The sequence below is a fragment of the Oscarella lobularis genome, chromosome 20, assembly GCF_947507565.1.
Source record: "Oscarella lobularis chromosome 20, ooOscLobu1.1, whole genome shotgun sequence".
In the NCBI taxonomy this organism is placed as follows: domain Eukaryota; kingdom Metazoa; phylum Porifera; class Homoscleromorpha; order Homosclerophorida; family Oscarellidae; genus Oscarella; species Oscarella lobularis.
In genome coordinates this window covers 1514496-1534555 of record NC_089194.1, presented here as the reverse complement: position 1 = coordinate 1534555, position 20060 = coordinate 1514496, and the positions used below count along the sequence as shown (strand labels likewise).

Sequence of the window (20060 nt, the reverse complement as noted above, 5' to 3'; positions counted from 1 at the left end):
ACATCCGGGGCCACCATCTGAACCAGCCAATCAGTTGCCGCGATCCGTTCGAATATCGGTGCAGTGTGTACTAGAGTGCGAAAGGACGATGAGCTGGGCGAAAGACCAGTGGAAGCAGGATCTCCCTCACAATGCCGTACAAAAAATCGACGAACTCGAAGACTACGTCGATCGTTTGAAGAAAGACGCGCAGCAGAAGCAAAATCAAATCGAAAATTTGAAGTCGATAGTCGAAAAGCAGAAGCAGGCAGTCGAAAGCGAACGTGCAATAGTCGCCGATCAGAAGCGCGACGTCCGTAAACTCGTCGATCAGTGCGAATCGCTGGAAAAAGCGAAGCGCAAAGCCCAGAACGACGCCCATTGCGCTCAAGATCAATATCAACGCTCTAAAGCAAGTTTCGAGTCGGAATTGCATGACAAGCAGCGCTTTAAAGCCGATTTGGAGCGGGTAAATCGACTTCTGAACGACGCCGAGAAACAAAAGGAGGCTCTTGGACTTCAAGCCGAGAAAGCGTCTGGATTAGAGCGGAAATTGAGCGAATATCAAACGCTTTTGCAGAGGGAGACGCGAGAGAGATCGAAAAACGAGCAGCTGCTACGAGAACAGGAACAGGAGCGAAGGTTACAGCGTGCAATCCTCGTGGTTCATTAATTAATTAGATTATTAATTATGTAGGAAATTGAGTCATGCTTTGGATGAAAGTCGCGAGGAGTTGCGACGTTTGAAAGAGGCTGGAGATGCTGGTGTGAACGAGCTGAAGGCTCAGCTTAAAGTTGCTAATGATGATATCGAGAAGAGTAGGAAAACGTTTGCTGACTTAGAATTATTGAGAAACGAAATAGCAGGGCTGAAGGAGGCCAAAGAAAACGTTGAAGCGAAGGGTAAAGAAATAGCAGCGAGTCTTGAAAAGAAGGAGACGGAATGGCGCGATTGTGACGTCAGAAATAAGAGTTTGGCTGAACGCGTGACTGGCTTTGAACGTGAGGTTGCAGAACTAAAGACGGAGAACGAGAGATTCGCAGAGGAGTGCGAAACGCTGAGGAACAAATTGAAAAAAAGCGGAAGCGACAATTTTACCATGATTGAACATGCGCAAGAATTGGAAATGAAAGTTCTGAATTTGACTCAAGAACTGCAAACGGCTTTAGAGAAGCAGGGCAACACCGCAATAGAAGAGGATAAGAAATTGAATCCCACTAGTGATACAATGACTGAGAAAGACGATTTTGTCAAAAATTTGCCGGCTGAAAGAGAGTTGCTCGAAGCACAAGTAAAAGCCCTTGAAAAGAGCGCTGAGAAAATGAAGAAAGAATTGATGGAGAAGGAGCAAGACGTCAGAAAGCTGGAATTCAAATTAGAAACGATTCAAATGGATCTAGAAGAAACGGAAGAGTTTCAACAACGCGCTGAGGAACGGGTCGAATTGCTGGAGCAAGGAGTTGAAAAATGGAAAGAAAAGTCAAAGGCGTTTGAAAGGGAGACCGTAGAAACAACGAAGAAGTTGGAGGAAGTGATCAGAGACTTGGAAAAGGAGAGAAATTCTCTTAGTGTCATTGAGATTGAGAACGCTCGCTTAGAAGAAAAATTGGCTGCTTCCTTGGCTAAAGAAGAACGTCTTCGTGATAATTTACAGGCTTTGGAAGTCGAGAAAGAACGGTGCGACGCGGAAATGAAGCAAGCGCTCTTGCAACTGAATCAAGCCCGTGACGAGGCCATTCATTGGAAAAACAGCTACGAGAAGGCGAAAGATGACTTGTCTAGCATAAAGAATGATTTGGCTACAGTTTCAGCTAGAGAGAAAGTAGCTCGTGATAAAGAGCTTGAGCTGGAGAAGGAGCTGGCCATTGAAAAGGAGACGCATGCCGCTGAGCGTTGCGAGATCGTTTCGCAATTGGAACAAGCCCAAAACGAATTGAAGACGACGGAGAAGGAGTTTAGGCGTTTGGAGGAGGAGACAGCGAGCCTTCAGAGCGACGTGACTGCGGCAAAATCGGAGCTGTGCCTCGTCAAGGCCAAGGCTGCAGAGAAAGAAAGTGAGCTCAAGTTGGAGCTGGAGCGAGGTGCAGCTGAGGAAGAGAAACGCGTTGCTGATGTTTATGAGATTGCGGTGTTGCTGGAAAAGGCTCAAGACGCTGTTGCATGTTTGCAAGTCAGCGAGAAGGAAATGAAAGAAAATCTGACAAAATTACAAAGTGACTACGCTGCTGCAGTGGCTAGAGAAGAAGAAAAGAAATCCGAGCTCCATCGAGCCGAGGAAAAGGAACTTGACCTTAGGCTAAGGTTAGAAAATACGGAAGTTGCTCTGGTTGCAGAAAAGGAAAAGCATGCCCTAAGAGATGAGCTACTTTCTGCTAAGCTTGAACAATCAGAACAAACCGTAAAGAGCTTGCAGGACGTGAAGGAAGGTTTGGAAAGCCGCTTGGCTACTGCCGTGCGTGAAAACGATTGCGCCCAAAAAGAAAAGGCTTTGCTGGAGAGCTGGGCAGAGGAAAAAGAGCTCGAACTGGAGTTGAAATTGGAAGATGCCGCTGTCACTTTGGAGGCTGAGAAGAAGAGAAGCGTTGCTGAGCACAATGATATGGTCTCTAGGTTACAGCAGGCACAGGAAGAAGTAAAAGAGGCGCAGCGTGACGTGATCGATTTGCAGGCGAAGGAGAGCAAGCTGGCTGCTGTCGTAGCCGACGCCGAACTGGTCAGATGCGAGCTAGACGAGGCCAAAGCAAAGTTCAGAGAATTGGAGCTGGCGTTTGAAGCGAAAGCAAAGCATGCTGCGTCTGAATATGCAGCGGAGAGAGAGAAGCACGCCGATGAGGTCCAAGGTTTGGTGCTGCAATTGGAGCAAGCTCAGGAGGATTTGCGACAAGGCGAGAAAAATACGAAGGAGCTGCTGGAGAACTTCAGTCGTTTGAAAGAGGAGAACGGTCGGCTGGAAAATGACTTTAATGTCGCGCTTGCAGGAGAAGAAGAGAGCCAAAATAAATCAGAGGGCTTGCAGAAGATGAAGGATGTCTTGGAAGAAAAATTGAAAGAATGCGAGCTGGAGTTTGCGTCGGCATATGCAGCAGAAAGAGAGAAGCACGCCGACGAGGTCCAGAGCTTGGCGCTGAAATTGGAGCGTGCGCAGGAAGATCTGCAGCAGAACGAGAAAAATGCAAAAGAGCTTCTAGAAAGTCTGCAGGCTTTGAAAGAGGAGAAAGCTCAGTTGGAGAACGAACGCACTGCTTCACGTGCAAGAGAAGAAATAAGTGAGTTGGCGAAATTTGAAGCTGAGGAGAAGTTAACTGAGCTTGAATCGAAGTTGGAGATTTCCTTGGCTCTCGAGAAAGACAAGCACGTTGCTGAGAAAGAAGAGCTAGCCAAAAATCTGAAAGAAGTCGTTGCTGAGGTCGAGGAGCTGACGTTAACTAGAAAAAAGTGCGAGAGTTTGCAGGAGAAGACAGATAGTCTAGAAAACGACTTGTCTGCCGCTTTGCGTGATAAAGAATCTGCTCAAAATCAACTGCTCTTGCTGGAAAGCGAAGCCGATAGAAAGAGGGACGAAATTGAATTGAAATTGAGTGAGGAAATGGAAAAGCATGCCGATGAGAACAAGAGGTTGATTGAATTGCTTGACGTTGAGGAGGCAAAAGTCCGAGAGGCCTTGGTTAAAGGAAAAACGTTGGAAGATGCAGTGAGGCGTGCCGAAATCGAAGCGGCATCTTTCCGAGATGAAATCGAAAATTTGACGGTCGCTAAACGCGAATTGAGAATCGCGCTAACTGAGGAAGAAAACGCGAAGATTGCTGCTCTAACTGATGCGGAGAGTCGAGCTGGAGAGCTGAAAAAAAGGCTGCAGCAATTGGAAAAGGAAACGGATGCTTGCACGGAAAAAATCAAAGAGCTCAGTCTGATCATTCAAGAGGGTGAAGAGGAAAAGAAAGCGTTTATTTCTGAACTGGAAGAAGCTCGTTTACTCGTGAAAACCCTGAGGAAGAACGAGGAGGCAAAGACGAAGTTCATAGCAGAGAAAGATAAAGAGATGGCACGGCTGGAAACAGACAACGGGTCTTTGAAGAAAGAACTGAATCTGGGGATCGTAGAAATTAAGAAATTGCGCGCCGAAAACGAAGAAATCAACGCAAATTTGAAAAATCAAATTCGGTATCTACAGAATCGACTCACGAGACTCCAGCAGGAATATTCCGTTCAGGAGGACTTGATACAGTACAAGGAAAAGGAATTCGTCGAAGCGAGAACCGAGCTTGAAGCGGAACTAAAGAGAGCGAGAAAGGAGTGCCAAAAATCCGAACTCGACGCAGAAAAATTCAAACAGGAAAAAGACGACGCGGAAGTAATGGCAAAGCTCATGGAAGAGGAACTCGAGAAGAAATGCAAAGAAACGGAGAAACCTCTCGCGCAAAAAGCCGCACTCAAAAAATCGGGAATTCCTCAGCTGGCCAAAGCGAAAAGCACCCCTTTGAAATCGTCAAACGCGATGATACCCGTTCAGAATCCGGCGCCGGCTAAAGCACTGGCCCCGCAGAAGACCCCCAAGTCGGTGCACTGGCCTGATCTTCCGCCAAACGAGGATAAAACACCGGAGGAGCTGCTGATGATCAAATACATAACGCCTCCGCTGGAAACGCCGGGGAAGCGAGGCCAACAAAGCGGGACGGGCATGTCGCCGGCAAGTAAGAGAAGTCGAAGGGGAGGCAACTTGACGCCGGACGAGAAACAATCCAAGTTGAAATACAGGGACTTCAAGGATGGGTCGGACAAACCCGACTGCAAAACTCAGTAGGAAGTGATAGCGGATATTGGTTTTAGTGTTTTCGTAGTGATTGGTGTTGGTGATATGGTAATTTATAGTAAGCATGGGCGATATGATTGATGATAGATACGCCCATTAGTTGGAAAAGCGCGTATTTGTAACGAAGAGACAATATTGCACAGAACCGGGAGCGTAGCATCAACGTGAGCCATATATGAAAGAGAACCGGCTTTACGGTAAAGAAACCTTAGACAAGCATTTTCCTCCTTCCGCCACGCCCCATACAAAACACGGACCAGAAGAACTTTTCTACCCCACTATTTAGTTTCTCCCTATCTAACAGTGGAAGACGGGGCAAGCAGGCAAGCACGAAAGAGAGATTCTTACTAAAACACAGAAAGCGGGGGGACAACTAAATTCCGACCCCGCCCTTCTCACTCAACGAACGATTTGAAATCAACGCAGAAAAACAGGTGCAGTTATCGCAATGCAACGAGAGCAGAAATGAAGTTCTCCTATTCTACCCTACTCAAAATTGGCTTCGCAACGCTCGCCTTCGTCGCGAGCTTTCATCTCGGATATCGTACGTATCAAAGCAGAAGAGGGCGTGGCCGTCCTCCGATCGACGACGCGACGCCTGTGATCGACTCGTTAGACTGCGACGATCGGGCCGAGTATCTTATGACTATGCTAAGAACGCGCGAGGAACAGCATCGAAAGGAAATGGAACGACTACGTGCCGAAAATCACGAGCTGACCGAACAGCTCGATTTGAAGACGTCGCTCGTTAGAAAACTTCAAGCGGGCGAAACCGAAACGGAGAACGCAATTGTTTCCCACGAGATCGACCCGATGCGAGCGGATTCGGAGCCGATACTCTCCGAAGAAGACCTACGCCATAACGCGCGTCCCGCGACGCGAATGCGCAACGAATACGAAGTCATACCGTGGGAATCGTTCACGAAAGACCGTCTCTATCATCTCGAAGACGGCCTGGCGAAGCGTCCCGAAGAGCGCCCGTTCGGCGAGCGCAAAAAGGAGCACGGGGAAATCGTCGCACTCGCGCTAAAGCTTCTCAACGCGGAAAACCCGGACGTCGGTCGCCCGGTAACGCGCGACGATCTCCTCGACGGTTACGCGCGCGCCGATCGAACGCTAGGCACCCAATACGAACTCTTCTTCACGACGCCCCAACGTCAAGTCTATCGACGCGTTCAACTCTTTCGTCCCTACGCTCCCGTACACAAGATACACGACATCGAAACGTTGGACAAGAGTCGCGAGTGGATCAATCTGATCATGCCCCTCCAGGGTCGCGTCGACAAATTTCGCGTTTTCATGGAAGTCTTCGCCGAAATGTGCGTACGTCAGGACAAGCGCGTCTTCTTGACGATCGTCTATTTCGGCGTCGACGGACGCGACGAAGTCAAGTCGATTCTCGAGACGACGTCGAAATCGAATCACTTTCGAAACTATAAATTTCTCACGCTCGACGGACCTTTTTCGCGTGGGCGCGGTCTAGCGGAGGGCGCCGAGAAGTGGGAACAGAATGACGTGCTCATGTTCTTCTGTGACGTCGACATCTGGTTCGACGTCGGTTTTCTCGATCGTTGTCGTCTCAACGCGTCACCGGGGAAAAAAGTCTATTATCCCATGGTATTTAGTTTATATAATCCGGGTATCGTTTACGCCGATAAGAGAATGCCGCGTCCGCGCGATCAATTGATTATGCGACGCGATACGGGGTTCTGGCGGGACTTTGGGTTCGGCATGACGTGTCAGTATCGTTCGGACTTTATTAGCGTAAAGGGATTCGATAAGTCGATTGAGGGTTGGGGCGGCGAGGACGTGAAGTTGTATCGGAAGTACGTTAAGAGTGGGATCGTCGTGATTCGGTCCACCGATCGCGGCATGTATCATTTGTATCACGAGAAGTATTGCGATCCGAAGTTGTCAAAGGAACAGTATAAAATGTGCTTGGGAAGTAAGGCTCTGGCTGAGGCGTCTCATAGCCAGTTAGGAATGCTCGCGTTTAAAAATATGGCGAAGAGCGGAGAGAACTGACGAAGGACTTTTTTTGTCGCCTATTTAAAATTTGAGAAGATTAGCACTGTATTTTTTGATTTGATACTGCCCAAATAGTGGGTCTCCTATAAGACTAATAGTGCAGTAGTGTGGAAACGAGCAGCAGGTGTTCTTTTGAATAAAATGATGGACTGATTGCAGAGGCTTTGGTAGCTATGACAACGGCTGGCATGACGGTTACCTATGACGATAGCCTAAAATAGTCCAGACAGAGTAATTTGCCATGAGGTCTTGCAAGGTAGCTATGATGACGGTAGTTATGACGAGGGTGGTTGCTGTGACGAAATCGAGCACGCGCTCTACGTAGTTAATATCCTGAAGTATATCCTGATGCGGAAGGTGACATACGTACAATCTACACCAATAGCGATCAGAGAAAGACAAGTACGTGTCCGGGTAAAAAAAGTGTCCGACCACCCGGACACTTTTTTCGTGAAAACACGCGTCGGTTCCAGACCCTCTCTCCCCCGGATGTTACCGATCCTTGGAGGGTAAGGTACCGCTCCTTTTACACCTGTAACTCCGCCTATTATGACGTATGGGCTCTACTAAGATCATTCGTTCGCACCCGTTTCGCACGTCCTACAGCTATCCGATTAACTGATCTGTTTCGACTGCTTACTCTTTCCCAAAAGCCACTTCTATTCGACCGAGGTCTTCGGAATAGAGCGATCGAAACAGATCGGTTCCTTGGTCTCCTTCTCTATCTCTGCTACAACGCTGCTACGCGTCAACACCGATTCCTAATCCCACTGAATCCCGACCCGAATCCCGATTCTAATCCCAAATCATTTTGACACTGTTACAGTACACAAAATGCGCGAAAGGCTCGTCGTTATCGTCTCCCTTCTTCTCGTTCGCTTCGGCGAAGGTAAGCCCGGAACTGAACAGGACAATTAACTAACTAAGAAGGGGTCTCACGCGTACTTTGTTCAAGGTGCTCCACTACCTAAACCGCGTCTTCTTGAAGCGAAGTTGGGTACGTTTATTGGGAACCAGGTCTACCTCGGATGGATTGCATCGGAACCGGAGCGCGCTCGCGTGAAGGAATATCGGCTTCGCTATTATCCCGCCGATTCGCTGGACTCGGAGAAGACAACGACAGTGAATGGCAACGAAACCGTACACCAAGTCGAGGGTCTCAGTAAGTCCACAACGCGTAGCTAATCCGAGGAGGTCTTATAGTTTTTCCTCTCCCCCCGAAGGATTCTACACTCGCTACTTTTTCATACTTTCCGCTGTCGACAAAAATGGCGATGAAGGATTGCCAGCAATAACGAACATAACGACGGGTGAAGGAAGTAAGAAGAAGGATTAAGAAGGGCACGCATGCATGCATGCATTAATTAATTGTTTCGTTTTCTTATTCGCGTTTTTCCGCGCAGCGCCACTCGAACCACCGCGAAACGTCACAGTGGAATGGGCGAGCAGCGACGCACTAAAGGTGTCGTGGTCGCCGCCGCCGTCGGATTCTCTTCAGGGCATTCTGACCGGCTACAAGATTCGAGTGCGGGACCGCATCAACAAAGTCGATATCATTCATTTGACCAAAAGGAACGAACTTTCAGCTGTTATTCACCTGCCAAATGTTACGAACGATAGGTTTTTCGTGAGAGTTGCCGCCGTTACGGGGCTGGAAGGCATTTACAGCGAGGAAATTCCGGTGGTGCAGGAGGGTAAATTTTCTTGTGCCGCCATAAAAAAAGAATTTAGTTCTTTATTACAGATGGGAGCGATGCTCCGTCGCCTAGTCCGTCGCCTAGTCCGTCGCCTAGTCCGTCGCCTAGTCCGTCGCTTAGTTCGTCCCTTAGTCCGTCGCTTAGTTCGTCCCTTAGTTCGTCGCTTGTTATTATGTGCTTCGCTGTTATTATCCCCGTCGTTTTGACTGATTAACCATTGCCTTCTATGTCCTCGCGCTTCGACCGGCGCTGAGACTCTGAAGTACGACGTGTATCATGAATAGCGAGACATGATTATATAGCGGCCTCAGTTTTGATGTTTCATGTTCTCCGTTTTTGTCCCGCTGTGGTAGCATGAATAAAAAAAGACTAGTGTAGCGAGCAGCAGATGTTCTTTTGAATAAAGTGGAATAATCACAGCCTAAAGAGAATAATACTTGTTCTGATAGGCTTTGGTAATGGTCGGCACGATAACCAGACTTGCTTGCTTGGGAAGTAAGGCTCTGGCTGAGGCGTCTTATAGCCAGTTAGGAATGCTCGCGTTTAAAAATATGGCGAAGAGCGGAGAGAACTGACGAAGGCGCCTATTTAAGATTAGCACTGTATTTGATTTGATACTGCCCAAATAGTGGGTCTCCTATAAGACTAATAGCAGTGCAGTAGTGTGGAAACGAGCAACAGGTATGACAACGGCTGGCATAACGGTTATCTATGACGATGATCATATAGCCTAAAATAGTCCAGACAGAGTAATTTTTCCTTCGTCTGATAAGGTATTGGTAGCTATGACGACGGTAGTTATGACGATGGTGGTTATGACGACGGTTGCTGTGACGAAAGATAGCGCCCGGATTCGAGCACGCGCTCTACGTAATTAATTATCCTGAAGCGGAAGTGCGCGTTGTTGTCTTCAACGAGACTGCGGTTGACCATTTTGTCTCCTGCCACATCGTCGTCGCGTCTATCGGCGGTGAAGGACAGCGAAGTACGTACGATCTACGCCAATAGCGCGATCAAGGTAAGAGAAAGGCACATCAGTCTCGAGGCGCGTTCCCGGCACATTCCACTACCGCGGTACACCCTAAGGCTAATCGTGATCACGACGAAGGCTTATCCGACTGTCGCCTTTGTCATCGTTTGTTTCCTTCGGATATGAGTTCGAGTTTGCTTTGCTCTTTCGGCAAGCTTCGCGTGCGAGCCTTTCTGTTTCCGCTTCGGGGTTTCACATGTAAAGGCCCGCCGCTTCTAGGCGGCGGTCGTCGCGCATTCCCTCGCTCGCACCGCGATAGTGTGAAGTCAATCGCATTATTCGAGGGAGAGAGAGGACCATAATCGAATTTCGCGCGTACTTCCAACGGAAGAAATCCGCGAGAGAAATCGAGACGAACACGCGTTGGGGGTGCGCGCGTAGGCGGCCCCGCCGCGCCCCTCGTTCTCCTCATGATAATAGACGCATCATCGAGTCGAAGAATGCCTCCTAACTATGATGAGAAACGGGCCTAAAGCGTTTCGTTTGCCTACGCAGGCAAATTGGTTCGCGCCCCCCCCTCCGTCCAAAACGATCCATACATTTGAAGGCCACGCGCATATAAAAGAACACCGCGTCCCTTTGCGCGACTAGACGCAACTAGACGCCTTTTTCTCGTCTTCGCGCTTCCCCCGCACGCACGCGAAACGTCTAAAGCGGACTCCGTTCTAATGGGCTGCAGATTTCGTCTGGTAAATGCAAGGAGCCCGCGAACGCCTAGAGGCGAAATGGCCCTAACGAGCGGAGTGTAGTCGCAATTCGGCGAGGTTTCGCATGATAATGTCGTTCTATTTTCGCACCCATACATTCGCGCCCGATGAAAGAAAGCGGCCGCTAGGAACTGGAACATGCCGGTTTTGGTGGTAGAATGCGCTTTCCTCTCGTCCGCTTCTTCGACTCTAAAACGATTTGTGATCGATTTGATTAGAATCGCTTCGCCGCGTGACGCAAAGGACCGAATTAAAATACTCGTTCAGGCTTCGATCGCAGTCTATTTCCTTAGCACCCGGGCGCGACTACGGTACACAAAATGCGCGAAACGCTCGTCGTTATCGTCTCCCTTCTTCTCGTTCGCTTCGGCGAAGGTAAGCCCGGAACTGAACAGGACAACTAAGAAGGGGTCTCACGCGTGCTTTGTTCAAGGCGCTCCACTACCTAAACCGCATCTTCTTGAAGCGAAGTTGGGTACGTTTATTGGGAACCAGGTCAACCTCGGATGGATTGCATCGGAAGAGGAGATCGCTCTCGTGAAGGAATATCGGCTTCGCTATTATCCCGCCGATTCGCTGGACTCGGAGAAGACAACGACAGTGAATGGCAACGAAACCGTATACCAAGTCGAGGGTCTCAGTAAGTCCACAACGCGTAGCTAATCCGAGGAGGTCTTATAGTTTTTTCCTCTCCCCCCCCCCCCCCCCCCCCCCCGAAGGATTCCACACTCGCTACTTTTTCATACTTTCCGCTGTCGACAAAAATGGCGATGAAGGATTGCCAGCAATAGCGAACATAACGACGGGCGAAGGAAGTAAGGCGAAGAAGGGCATGCATTGTTTCGTTTTCTTATTCGCGTTTTCCCTCCGGTGCGCAGCGCCACTCGAACCACCTCGAAACGTCAAAGCGGAAAGAGCGGGCAGCGATTCAGTGAAGGTGTCATGGTCGCCGCCGCCGTCGGATTCTCTTCAGGGCACTCTGACCGGCTACAAGATTCGAATACGGGACAGCATCAATAAAGTCGATATCACTCATTCGACCAGAAAAAACGAACTTTCAGCTGTTATCCACCTGCCAAATGTTACGAACGATAGGTTTTTCGTGAGAGTTGCCGCCGTTACGTGGCTGGAAGGCGTTTACAGCGAGGAAATTCCGGTGGTGCAGGAGGGTAAATTTTCTTGTGCCGCCATAAAAAGCATTTTAATTCTTCATTACAGATGTTTCGGGCGACGATTCGTCGCTTGTTATTATTATGTGCTGCGCTATTATTATTCCCGTTGTTCTGATTGGAATATTCATTGCCTTCTACATCCTCGTGCTTCGGCCGGCGTTCAGAGCGGGAAAGTACGACGTCGATAATCGCGAAACGTAGTTATGGCATTTTTATGAAGTTTTCGTGATAGAGAAAATATTGAAGAAGACATCCCGGATATGGAAAAATCTCACGTGAAACTGACGGATTTGTCAGCGAAAGTGGATGGAAATACAGTGAAAAGCACCAACGGGGATTCCGGCATCGTAACAGAAGACTATAACAAATGTCCGCTTTAGAAGACCCCTTGCCCCTCTGCCACTGTTCAAATATGTCTAGAATGTCGATACTGTCATATTTGCTCTAGATTACGTTTCAGGAAGATAGATTAATTTAGTTTGGCACGGACTCTTGCATTGTTAGCTTTTTTCTCCGTTTTTTTCCCCCCGCTGTAGTTGCATGAATAAAAGATCCTCACTTGCCACGTGTAAGAGAAGCCGGACAGACTGAGTTGTGGCTGCCACGCGGAATGCGGTTATCTACTATTAAATCACTTCGACGCCAGACGAATATCAGCGTTATTGCGTTGAATAATCAAATTTAGGTCTGGCCAGGAGAAAAGCCTGAACGAAGAGCCAACGAGGTTTCCTGAATCACGGCCTTTAGGAAAGTAGCAAGCCGCCATATTGGACCAGACTACAATGGTTCAGCACGTGACCAGTTGTCAATGTGGCAAAAATGGAGAAAAAATGACGAACCAAGATATAAAGGTTTAGGTGCGCATTGCAAAAATACGGTCCAAATCACATAAGAAGGAAAAAAGTCTACATGAAAGTCATCTCGTCGTGCCGATTGGCGAGGCTGGCCCACTCGTCGTGATCATGGGTCACGTGTTGACCTGCGCCTTGCGGTAACCATGGAGAGGCTCCCGTATTTGGCGGAGACGGCGGAGGTGGATACGACCTAGCCGGCGCCACTGTCGCGCTAGAAATAGGAGTAAAGGGATCGCGAGTTTGGAATGAATCGTTTTGGACTGGAATAGGCATAAAGGGATCGCGTGCCGCCCCGGCCCCAGGCGCTTCGGTCGGAGTCATGGCCGGGGAGACGCTTGCTGCATGGCGTACGGCGCGATTGAGCCACTGATCTGCGGCGGAATCACGTCTTTGAGGACGTTTTTGCTGTGGGGGAGGCTGCACTGACCATGGATCGGCCAGAACCGGAGCTGGTGCCGCGGCCGCTGTCGTTGCGCTTGCGGTGGACGGATCCCGGAGCGCTTCCCACGGGTCACGTGGCGGTTCTTCACGTGCGGCATTCATGGAGGGTTGTTGGGGCCCGTATAGGGATGGAGGAATTGCCGCTGATGGATTTAGAAGGAGATTTGGCTCTTGATCTGGGTTGTGTTCGTTGATTGGAGGCACTTTTGATGGCTTGTGAACTGTAGCATAGAGATCCTGAAGCTGCTGAGTGGGAATTGAAGCCTTGATATAGAATTCATAATCTAATTAAATTCAAAAGAAGAAACTCACCTGAAGAGACGACTTTGAGCTGGGAGCTGCACTAGATCGTTCCGGAGGACTTGCCGACTTTTCCTAATAACAAACACGTGACCATGTCTCTGATTGGCTAAACAAAAATTACTCGAGAGGTGCTTGCAACTTGATTCTGAAGCTGACGCAATCGATCTTGACGTTGTTTCCGTTGGAGACATTGAGTGAAAGCGGCGCCCACAGCATGACTTATTCGTTCGCCCTAAAAATTCAAAAAATTCAGCTGATTTTAGCGCGCGCGTGCCCACCCACGCACCGTTACGGGAAGAATTGTAACAAAACTGTGGCAAACCCATTTTTGCGCAGCCGCATCGCGCGCAATGTACGAAAAGCAGCGATCGTAGAAACGATCCGGGGCACAGAAGGCGATTTTTTCTATTGGCTGATCGAAAACCATAGCCTGCAATAAAAATAGGCTTAGCGTCCTACTCATGTACATGTAAACTAAAGCCTACCCTAGATGGGCTTTCGAGAACGCGTATGCCATCTAAAGAGACATTTAAAATCATTTTCTTCTTTCCCTTCGACGTCTAGCAAAAGAAAAACATATGCTGTTGCGTTACGGCAAATGCCGGCGCGTTTACGTACGGGCGGGTGGAAAGATGCCACGACGGATTCGCACACTTCGATACCGCGTGCCCGCTCCACTTCGGAAGAACCCAAATACTAAGGGGAAAAAACGCTATTCGCTATGGGTCGTTAGCAGGGTCGTTAGGCTGCTAATGGGGGGCGTTTACAACGAGCTGTAAGACTCCTGTGGCGCAGTTGTACTATTGTAAAAGTGTGCTGTACTGCGTGACTGCGTCGAAGTTGCATCGAATGCGTCGATTTACCTTTACAGCGAAGTTCATTCCCGCGGTCGACAAGACGCTCGACGCGTCACTGTCCCAGTTGTGAGGACCCGATCGGTCCGGGCTGCTTGTCGAACGGCTCAGACGTCTTTTCAACCGACGTATCATAACGACGAACGACGATCCGAGGAACTACAGTCTGCCGTTCCGCTCTATCTTCTTCCCATAATTTACGGAGCTTCGTACGGGGCCTGCGTTTCCAATGCGGGACCTCGCGTTTTCGCCTTCAAATTTCGCCGCCCGACGCCGCCGTGACCGCGCTTCGATCGCGCCGCTGCGCTTCGAACGCCCTTCCGCGCGATCGATTGAACGCGCGATCGTCGGGACCCCCGCCGCGGATCCTCCTCCGCCGCCGCTTTCCCGAGCCGCCGATCGCGCCGGAATTCCAAACGCGACGTCTCGCGCGGGTTCTCTACCGGTCCGAATCGAGCAATCGCCGCCGCGAAGTCGCGTTTCGCCCCAATTCGAATCGCCTTAGAGTGCGCTATGCATATTTTCTCCGCCGCCATCTTCCTTTGTCTTTCCGTTCTTCCATGGCTTCTTCCGCGCGAAAGCGGCCTCGCAGCGAGCTTCCAGCGACTCCTGGTAGAGTGCCCTGCCCTTGCAATACGTGTATCCCTGATGCATGTTTCCCCCCTGAGTTAAGTTTACCGCATAGTGGAATTCGCAGTGTACCATTCCCTGCTTGCAGAGTACGTATCACTGATGCATGTTTTTGTGCAATTGACACTACCACTTCCTGCTTCCAGGGTATGTATCCTTCAACAGAAAACACATTGAGTACCTACAACAGAAAACGCATTCAGTACCTTCAACACAAAACACATTGAGTACCTACAACAGAAAACACATTGAGTACCTACAACAGAAAACACATTGAGTACCTACAACAGAAAACATATTGAGTAACTTCAACAGAAAACACATTCAGTACCTACAACAGAAAACACATTGAGTACCTTCAACAGAAAACACATTGAGTACCTACAACAGAAAACACATTCAGTACCTTCAACAGAAAACATATTGAGTAACTTCAACAGAAAACACATTGAGTACCTACAACAGAAAACACATTGAGTACCTACAACAGAAAACATATTGAGTAACTTCAACAGAAAACACATTCAGTACCTACAACAGAAAACATATTGAGTACCTTCAACAGAAAACACATTGAGTACCTACAACAGAAAACACATTGAGTACCTTCAACAGAAAACACATTCAGTACCTTCAACAGAAAACACATTGAGTACCTAAAACAGAAAACATATTGAGTACCTACAACAGAAAACGTAATGAGTACCTTCAACAGAAAACGTATTGAGTACCTACAACAGAAAACAGAAAACATATTGAGTACGTTCAACAGAAAACATATTGAATACGTTCAACAGAAAACATATTGAGTACCTTCAACAGAAAACGTAATGAGTACCTTCAACAGAAAACGTATTGAGTACCTACAACAGAAAACAGAAAACATATTGAGTACGTTCAACAGAAAACATATTGAATACGTTCAACAGAAAACATAATGAGTACCTTCAACAGAAAACATAATGAGTACCTTCAACAGAAAACATATTGAGTACCTTCAACAGAAAACAGAAAACATATTGAGTACGTTTAACAGAAAACATAATGAGTACCTTCAACAGAAAACATATTGAGTACGTTCAACAGAAAACAGAAAACAGATTGAGACCTACAACAGAAAACAGAAAACATTGAGTACCTACAACAGAAAAAGAAAACAGATTGAGTACACTGTACCTACAACAGAAAACAGATTGAGTACCTTCAACAGAAAACGTAATGAGTACCTTCAACAGAAAACATATTGAGTACCTTCAACAGAAAACAGAAAACATATTGAGTACAGTACCTTCAACAGAAAAATATTGAGTACCTTCAACAGAAAACATATTAGTACGTTCAACAGAAAACATATTGAGTACGTTCAACAGAAAACATAATGAGTACCTTCAACAGAAAACATAATTAGTACCTTCAACAGAAAACATATTGAGTACCTACAACAGAAAACAGAAAACATATTGAGTACGTTCAACAGAAAACGTATTGAATACGTTTAACAGAAAACATAATGAGTACCTTCAACAGAAAACATATTGAGTACCTTCAACAGAAAACGTAATGAGTACCTTCAACAGAAAACATATTGAGTACCTTCAACAGAAAACATATTGAGTACGTTCAGCAGAAAACAGAAAACATATTGAATACGTTCAAAAGAAAACATATTGAATACGTTTAACAGAAAACATATTGAATACGTTTAACAGAAAACATAAAGAGTACCTTCAACAGAAAACATAATGAGTACCTTCAACAGAAAACATATTGAGTACCTTCAACAGAAAACGTAATGAGTACCTTCAACAGAAAACGTATTGAGTACCTACAACAGAAAACATAGTGAGTACCTTCAACAGAAAAATATTTAGTACCTTCAACAGAAAACATATTGAGTACGTTCAACAGAAAACACATTCAGTACGTTCAACAGAAAACATATTGAGTACCTTCAACAGAAAAATATTGAGTACCTTCAACAGAAAACACATTGAGTACCTACAACAGAAAACATATTGAGTACCTACAACAGAAAACACATTGAGTACTTTCAACAGAAAACACATATTGCAGTTCACTTGCGTGGCAGCTTTAAATGATGGGAAGATAAACGATGTGCCGATTTTGAAAAGACAAAATCGTTAAACTCATCTTTGCTGCGAAATAGAATTAGGTTAATTTGCCCGGTTGCGGCTCTTGGACAAGGACCGGTCTATTCACAGCTGCAAAGCGGCTCCGGTCTATTAGTAGCGCTGGAAACGAGAGAGGTTATTTCGCATCTTCAGTAGGCTGGACCATATGCAACAGCTAAACGCGCGACTACTGCGCAGATTGATCTGAGCAGTGAATTGACCGACGCGACTACTGCTGCTGCTGTTTCTTCTGCTGCTGCATGCAGCGATTAGCCCGGTTGGAGCAGCTGTGAATAGATCGTGACCGTCTGCTTCTGCTGCGATGGGACCGCGCGATTGGGTAGAGGAGCGGTTTACTTATATGCCGAGGCCCGCTACTGAAGCTTTTTTAGTGGGCAAGGACTATCATGTACAGCAGTTACGAATGACTTACGACCGGATTCAGCGCAGCTGCAAATTACCAAGGATCGGCTGCTGTACATGGACCCGACCGATTACCGAATGTCCAAATAGATGACAAAATAGTTACGATATGTTAATCGGGCGCCTCCAAACAAACCAAGTTGGTTTACAGCGTAGGAAATGACCAGAGTATACAGCCTGAGATTTCTCCTTGAATAGCTTTTGCGGCTGTAAATGAGCTTCGACAAGAAACTGCGGCTGTATTCCAATAAGCTAACGCGGGTAAAAAAGCCGTAGCTAGCCCACGTAGGTCGAATTGCAGCGGCGCTTAAGAGACCCGATTCGTGCATTAGAGATATAGCGTTAGAGATATATAGCAGAATAGAGTGGTAACGGTCGCAGAAAAACCGGCCTATCAGCGAGCGGCACTGCGGGTTGACAACACGCTTTAAAATGCCGTTAGAATATTGCAAGAAACGGCCGAATAAGCATAATTTCATATGCGCTCATGTCTGAATACAAACGCCTAAACAACCCGTTCGATGAACGGGTAAATCAGCTAGTCTTCCCATAATTTACGGAGCTTCGTACGGGGCCTGCGTTTCCAATGCGGGACCTCGCGTTTTCGCCTTCAAATTTCGCCGCCCGACGCCGCCGTGACCGCGCTTCGATCGCGCCGCTACGATGCGAACGCCCTTCCGCGCGATCGATTGAACGCGCGATCGTCGGGACCCCCGCCGCGGATCCTCCTCCGCCGCCGCTTTTCCGAGCCGCCGATCGCGCCCGAATTCCGAACGCGACGTCTCGCGCGGGTTCTCTACCGGTCCGAATCGAGCAATCGCCGCCGTGAAGTCGCGTTTCGCCCCAATTCGAATCGCCTTAGAGTGCGCTATGCATATTTTCTCCGCCGCCATCTTCCTTTGTCTTTCCGTTTTTCCATGGCTTCTTCGGCGCGAAAGCGACCTCGCTGCGAGGTTCCAGCGACTCCTGGTAGAGTGCCCTGCCCTTGCAATACGTGTATCCCTGATGCATGTTTCCCCCATGAGTTAAGTTTACCGCATAGTGGAATTCGCAGTGTACCATTCCCTGCTTGCAGGGTACGTATCACTGATGCATGTTTTTGTGCAATTGACACTGTACCACTTCCTGCTTGCAGGGTATGTATCCTTCAACAGAAAACACATTGAGTACCTAAAACAGAAAACATATTGAGTACCTACAACAGAAAACACATTGAGTACCTACAACAGAAAACACATTCAGTACCTTCAACAGAAAACACATTGAGTACCTTCAACAGAAAACACATTGAGTACCTAAAACAGAAAACATATTGAGTACCTACAACAGAAAACACATTGAGTACCTACAACAGAAAACACATTGAGTACCTACAACAGAAAACATATTGAGTACCTTCAACAGAAAACACATTGAGTACCTTCAACAGAAAACACATTGAGTACCTACAACAGAAAACACATTGAGTACCTTCAACAGAAAACACATTGAGTACCTACAACAGAAAACACATTCAGTACCTTCAACAGAAAACACATTCAGTACCTTCAACAGAAAACACATTCAGTACCTACAACAGAAAACATATTGAGTACCTTCAACAGAAAACACATTGAGTACCTACAACAGAAAACATATTGAGTACCTTCAACAGAAAACACATTCAGTACCTTCAACAGAAAACACATTGAGTACCTAAAACAGAAAACATATTGAGTACCTACAACAGAAAACACATTGAGTACCTACAACAGAAAACATATTGAGTACCTAAAACAGAAAACACATTGAGTACCTACAACAGAAAATATATTGAGTACCTACAACAGAAAACACATTGAGTACTTTCAACAGAAAACACATTGAGTACCTACAACAGAAAACACATTCAGTACCTTCAACAGAAAACACATTGAGTACCTACAACAGAAAACATATTGAGTACCTACAACAGAAAACACATTGAGTACTTTCAACAGAAAACACATATTGCAGTTCACTTGCGTGGCAGCTTTAAATGATGGGAAGATAAACGATGTGCCGATTTTGAAAAGACAAAATCGTTAAACTCATCTTTTCTGCGAAATAGAATTAGGTTAATTTGCCCGGTTGCGGCTCTTGGACAAGGACCGGTCTATTCACAGCTGCAAAGCGGCTCCGGTCTATTAGTAGCGCTGGAAACGAGAGAGGTTATTTCGCATCTTCAGTAGGCTGGACCATATGCAACAGCTAAACGCGCGACTACTGCGCAGATTGATCTGAGCAGTGAATTGACCGACGCGACTACTGCTGCTGCTGTTTCTTCTGCTGCTGCATGCAGCGATTAGCCCGGTTGGAGCAGCTGTGAATAGATCGTGACCGTCTGCTTCTGCTGCGATGGGACCGCGCGATTGGGTAGAGGAGCGGTTTACTTATATGCCGAGGCCCGCTACTGAAGCTTTTTTAGTGGGCAAGGACTATCATGTACAGCAGTTACGAATGACTTACGACCGGATTCAGCGCAGCTGCAAATTACCAAGGATCGGCTGCTTTACATGGACCGGACCGATTACCGAATGTCCAAATAGATGACAAAATAGTTACGATATGTTAATCGGGCGCCTCCAAACAAACCAAGTTGGTTTACAGCGTAGGAAATGACCAGAGTATACAGCCTGAGATTTCTCCTTGAATAGCTTTTGCGGCTGTAAATGAGCTTCGACAAGAAACTGCAGCTGTATTCCAATAAGCTAACGCGGGTAAAAAAGCCGTAGCTAGCCCACGTAGGTCGAATTGCAGCGGCGCTTAAGAGACCCGATTCGTGCATTAGAGATATAGCGTTAGAGATATATAGCAGAATAGAGTGGTAACGGTCGCAGAAAAACCGGCCTATCAGCGAGCGGCACTGCGGGTTAACAACACGCTGTAAAATGCCGTTAGAATATTGCAAGAAACGGCCGAATAAGCATAATTTCATATGCGCTCATGTCTGAATACAAACGCCTAAACAACCCGTTCGA

At 47.2% G+C, this 20060-nt stretch overlaps 5 protein-coding genes across 6 annotated transcripts; 4 read left to right on the top strand and 1 right to left on the bottom strand.

Moving 5' to 3' along the window:
* Window positions 1-42: 42 nt before the first annotated feature.
* LOC136199069 (early endosome antigen 1-like) lies at window positions 43-4925 on the top strand. Its single transcript, XM_065989172.1, has 2 exons — window positions 43-621; window positions 677-4925. The coding sequence occupies exons 1-2, from the start codon at window positions 89-91 to the stop codon at window positions 4779-4781; spliced, it is 4638 nt and encodes a 1545-aa protein (XP_065845244.1). The 5' UTR covers window positions 43-88; the 3' UTR covers window positions 4782-4925.
* Window positions 4926-5198: 273 nt separating this feature from the next.
* On the top strand, window positions 5199-6976 carry LOC136199072 (chondroitin sulfate N-acetylgalactosaminyltransferase 1-like). Its single transcript, XM_065989177.1, has one exon. It carries the CDS (start codon window positions 5256-5258, stop codon window positions 6813-6815), a length of 1560 nt encoding a protein of 519 aa, XP_065845249.1. The 5' UTR covers window positions 5199-5255; the 3' UTR covers window positions 6816-6976.
* Window positions 6977-7447: 471 nt separating this feature from the next.
* On the top strand, window positions 7448-8934 carry LOC136199079 (neogenin-like). The gene is made up of 5 exons (XM_065989185.1): window positions 7448-7707; window positions 7774-7980; window positions 8042-8137; window positions 8222-8512; window positions 8563-8934. Exons 1-5 carry the CDS (start codon window positions 7653-7655, stop codon window positions 8727-8729), a joined length of 816 nt encoding a protein of 271 aa, XP_065845257.1. The 5' UTR covers window positions 7448-7652; the 3' UTR covers window positions 8730-8934.
* A 661-nt stretch (window positions 8935-9595) lies between these two features.
* On the top strand, window positions 9596-11989 carry LOC136199077 (contactin-3-like). 2 transcript variants are annotated; one of them, XM_065989182.1, is made up of 7 exons: window positions 9596-10234; window positions 10546-10627; window positions 10686-10892; window positions 10972-11067; window positions 11131-11421; window positions 11471-11597; window positions 11645-11989. In XM_065989182.1, the coding sequence occupies exons 1-7, from the start codon at window positions 10214-10216 to the stop codon at window positions 11802-11804; spliced, it is 984 nt and encodes a 327-aa protein (XP_065845254.1). In that variant the 5' UTR covers window positions 9596-10213; the 3' UTR covers window positions 11805-11989. The 2 variants fall into 2 exon arrangements, with proteins under 2 accessions (XP_065845254.1, XP_065845255.1); XM_065989183.1 differs by having other exon boundaries at window positions 9625-10234; window positions 11657-11989.
* A 221-nt stretch (window positions 11990-12210) lies between these two features.
* Window positions 12211-14254, bottom strand: LOC136199074 (protein numb homolog). The gene is made up of 7 exons (XM_065989178.1): window positions 13886-14254; window positions 13641-13718; window positions 13508-13582; window positions 13309-13452; window positions 13144-13254; window positions 13032-13094; window positions 12211-12983 (listed from the first exon to the last, which is right to left on the bottom strand). The coding sequence occupies exons 1-7, from the start codon at window positions 14009-14011 to the stop codon at window positions 12330-12332; spliced, it is 1251 nt and encodes a 416-aa protein (XP_065845250.1). The 5' UTR covers window positions 14012-14254; the 3' UTR covers window positions 12211-12329.
* Between the last annotated feature and the right edge of the window lie 5806 nt (window positions 14255-20060).

Excerpts from the sequence above, each read along its gene's own strand:
- LOC136199079 (XM_065989185.1), top strand. The coding sequence starts at position 7,653 with ATGCGCGAAAGGCTCGTCGTTATCGTCTCCCTTCTTCTCGTTCGCTTC. Across the intron at positions 7,708-7,773 it reads TCTCGTTCGCTTCGGCGAAG|GTGCTCCACTACCTAAACCG; the intron begins GTAAGCCCGGAA and ends ACTTTGTTCAAG. Across the intron at positions 8,513-8,562 it reads AATTCCGGTGGTGCAGGAGG|ATGGGAGCGATGCTCCGTCG; the intron begins GTAAATTTTCTT and ends TCTTTATTACAG.
- LOC136199077 (XM_065989182.1), top strand. The coding sequence starts at position 10,214 with ATGGGCTGCAGATTTCGTCTG. Across the intron at positions 10,628-10,685 it reads TCTCGTTCGCTTCGGCGAAG|GCGCTCCACTACCTAAACCG; the intron begins GTAAGCCCGGAA and ends GCTTTGTTCAAG. Across the intron at positions 11,068-11,130 it reads CATAACGACGGGCGAAGGAA|CGCCACTCGAACCACCTCGA; the intron begins GTAAGGCGAAGA and ends TCCGGTGCGCAG.
- LOC136199072 (XM_065989177.1), top strand. The coding sequence starts at position 5,256 with ATGAAGTTCTCCTATTCTACCCTACTCAAAATTGGCTTCGCAACGCTC.
- LOC136199069 (XM_065989172.1), top strand. The coding sequence starts at position 89 with ATGAGCTGGGCGAAAGACCAGTGGAAGCAGGATCTCCCTCACAATGCC. Across the intron at positions 622-676 it reads GAACAGGAACAGGAGCGAAG|GAAATTGAGTCATGCTTTGG; the intron begins GTTACAGCGTGC and ends TTAATTATGTAG.
- LOC136199074 (XM_065989178.1), bottom strand. The coding sequence starts at position 14,011 with ATGATACGTCGGTTGAAAAGACGTCTGAGCCGTTCGACAAGCAGCCCG. Across the intron at positions 13,583-13,640 it reads TGGCATCTTTCCACCCGCCC|ACGTCGAAGGGAAAGAAGAA; the intron begins GTACGTAAACGC and ends TTCTTTTGCTAG. Across the intron at positions 13,255-13,308 it reads TTACAATTCTTCCCGTAACG|GGCGAACGAATAAGTCATGC; the intron begins GTGCGTGGGTGG and ends TTGAATTTTTAG.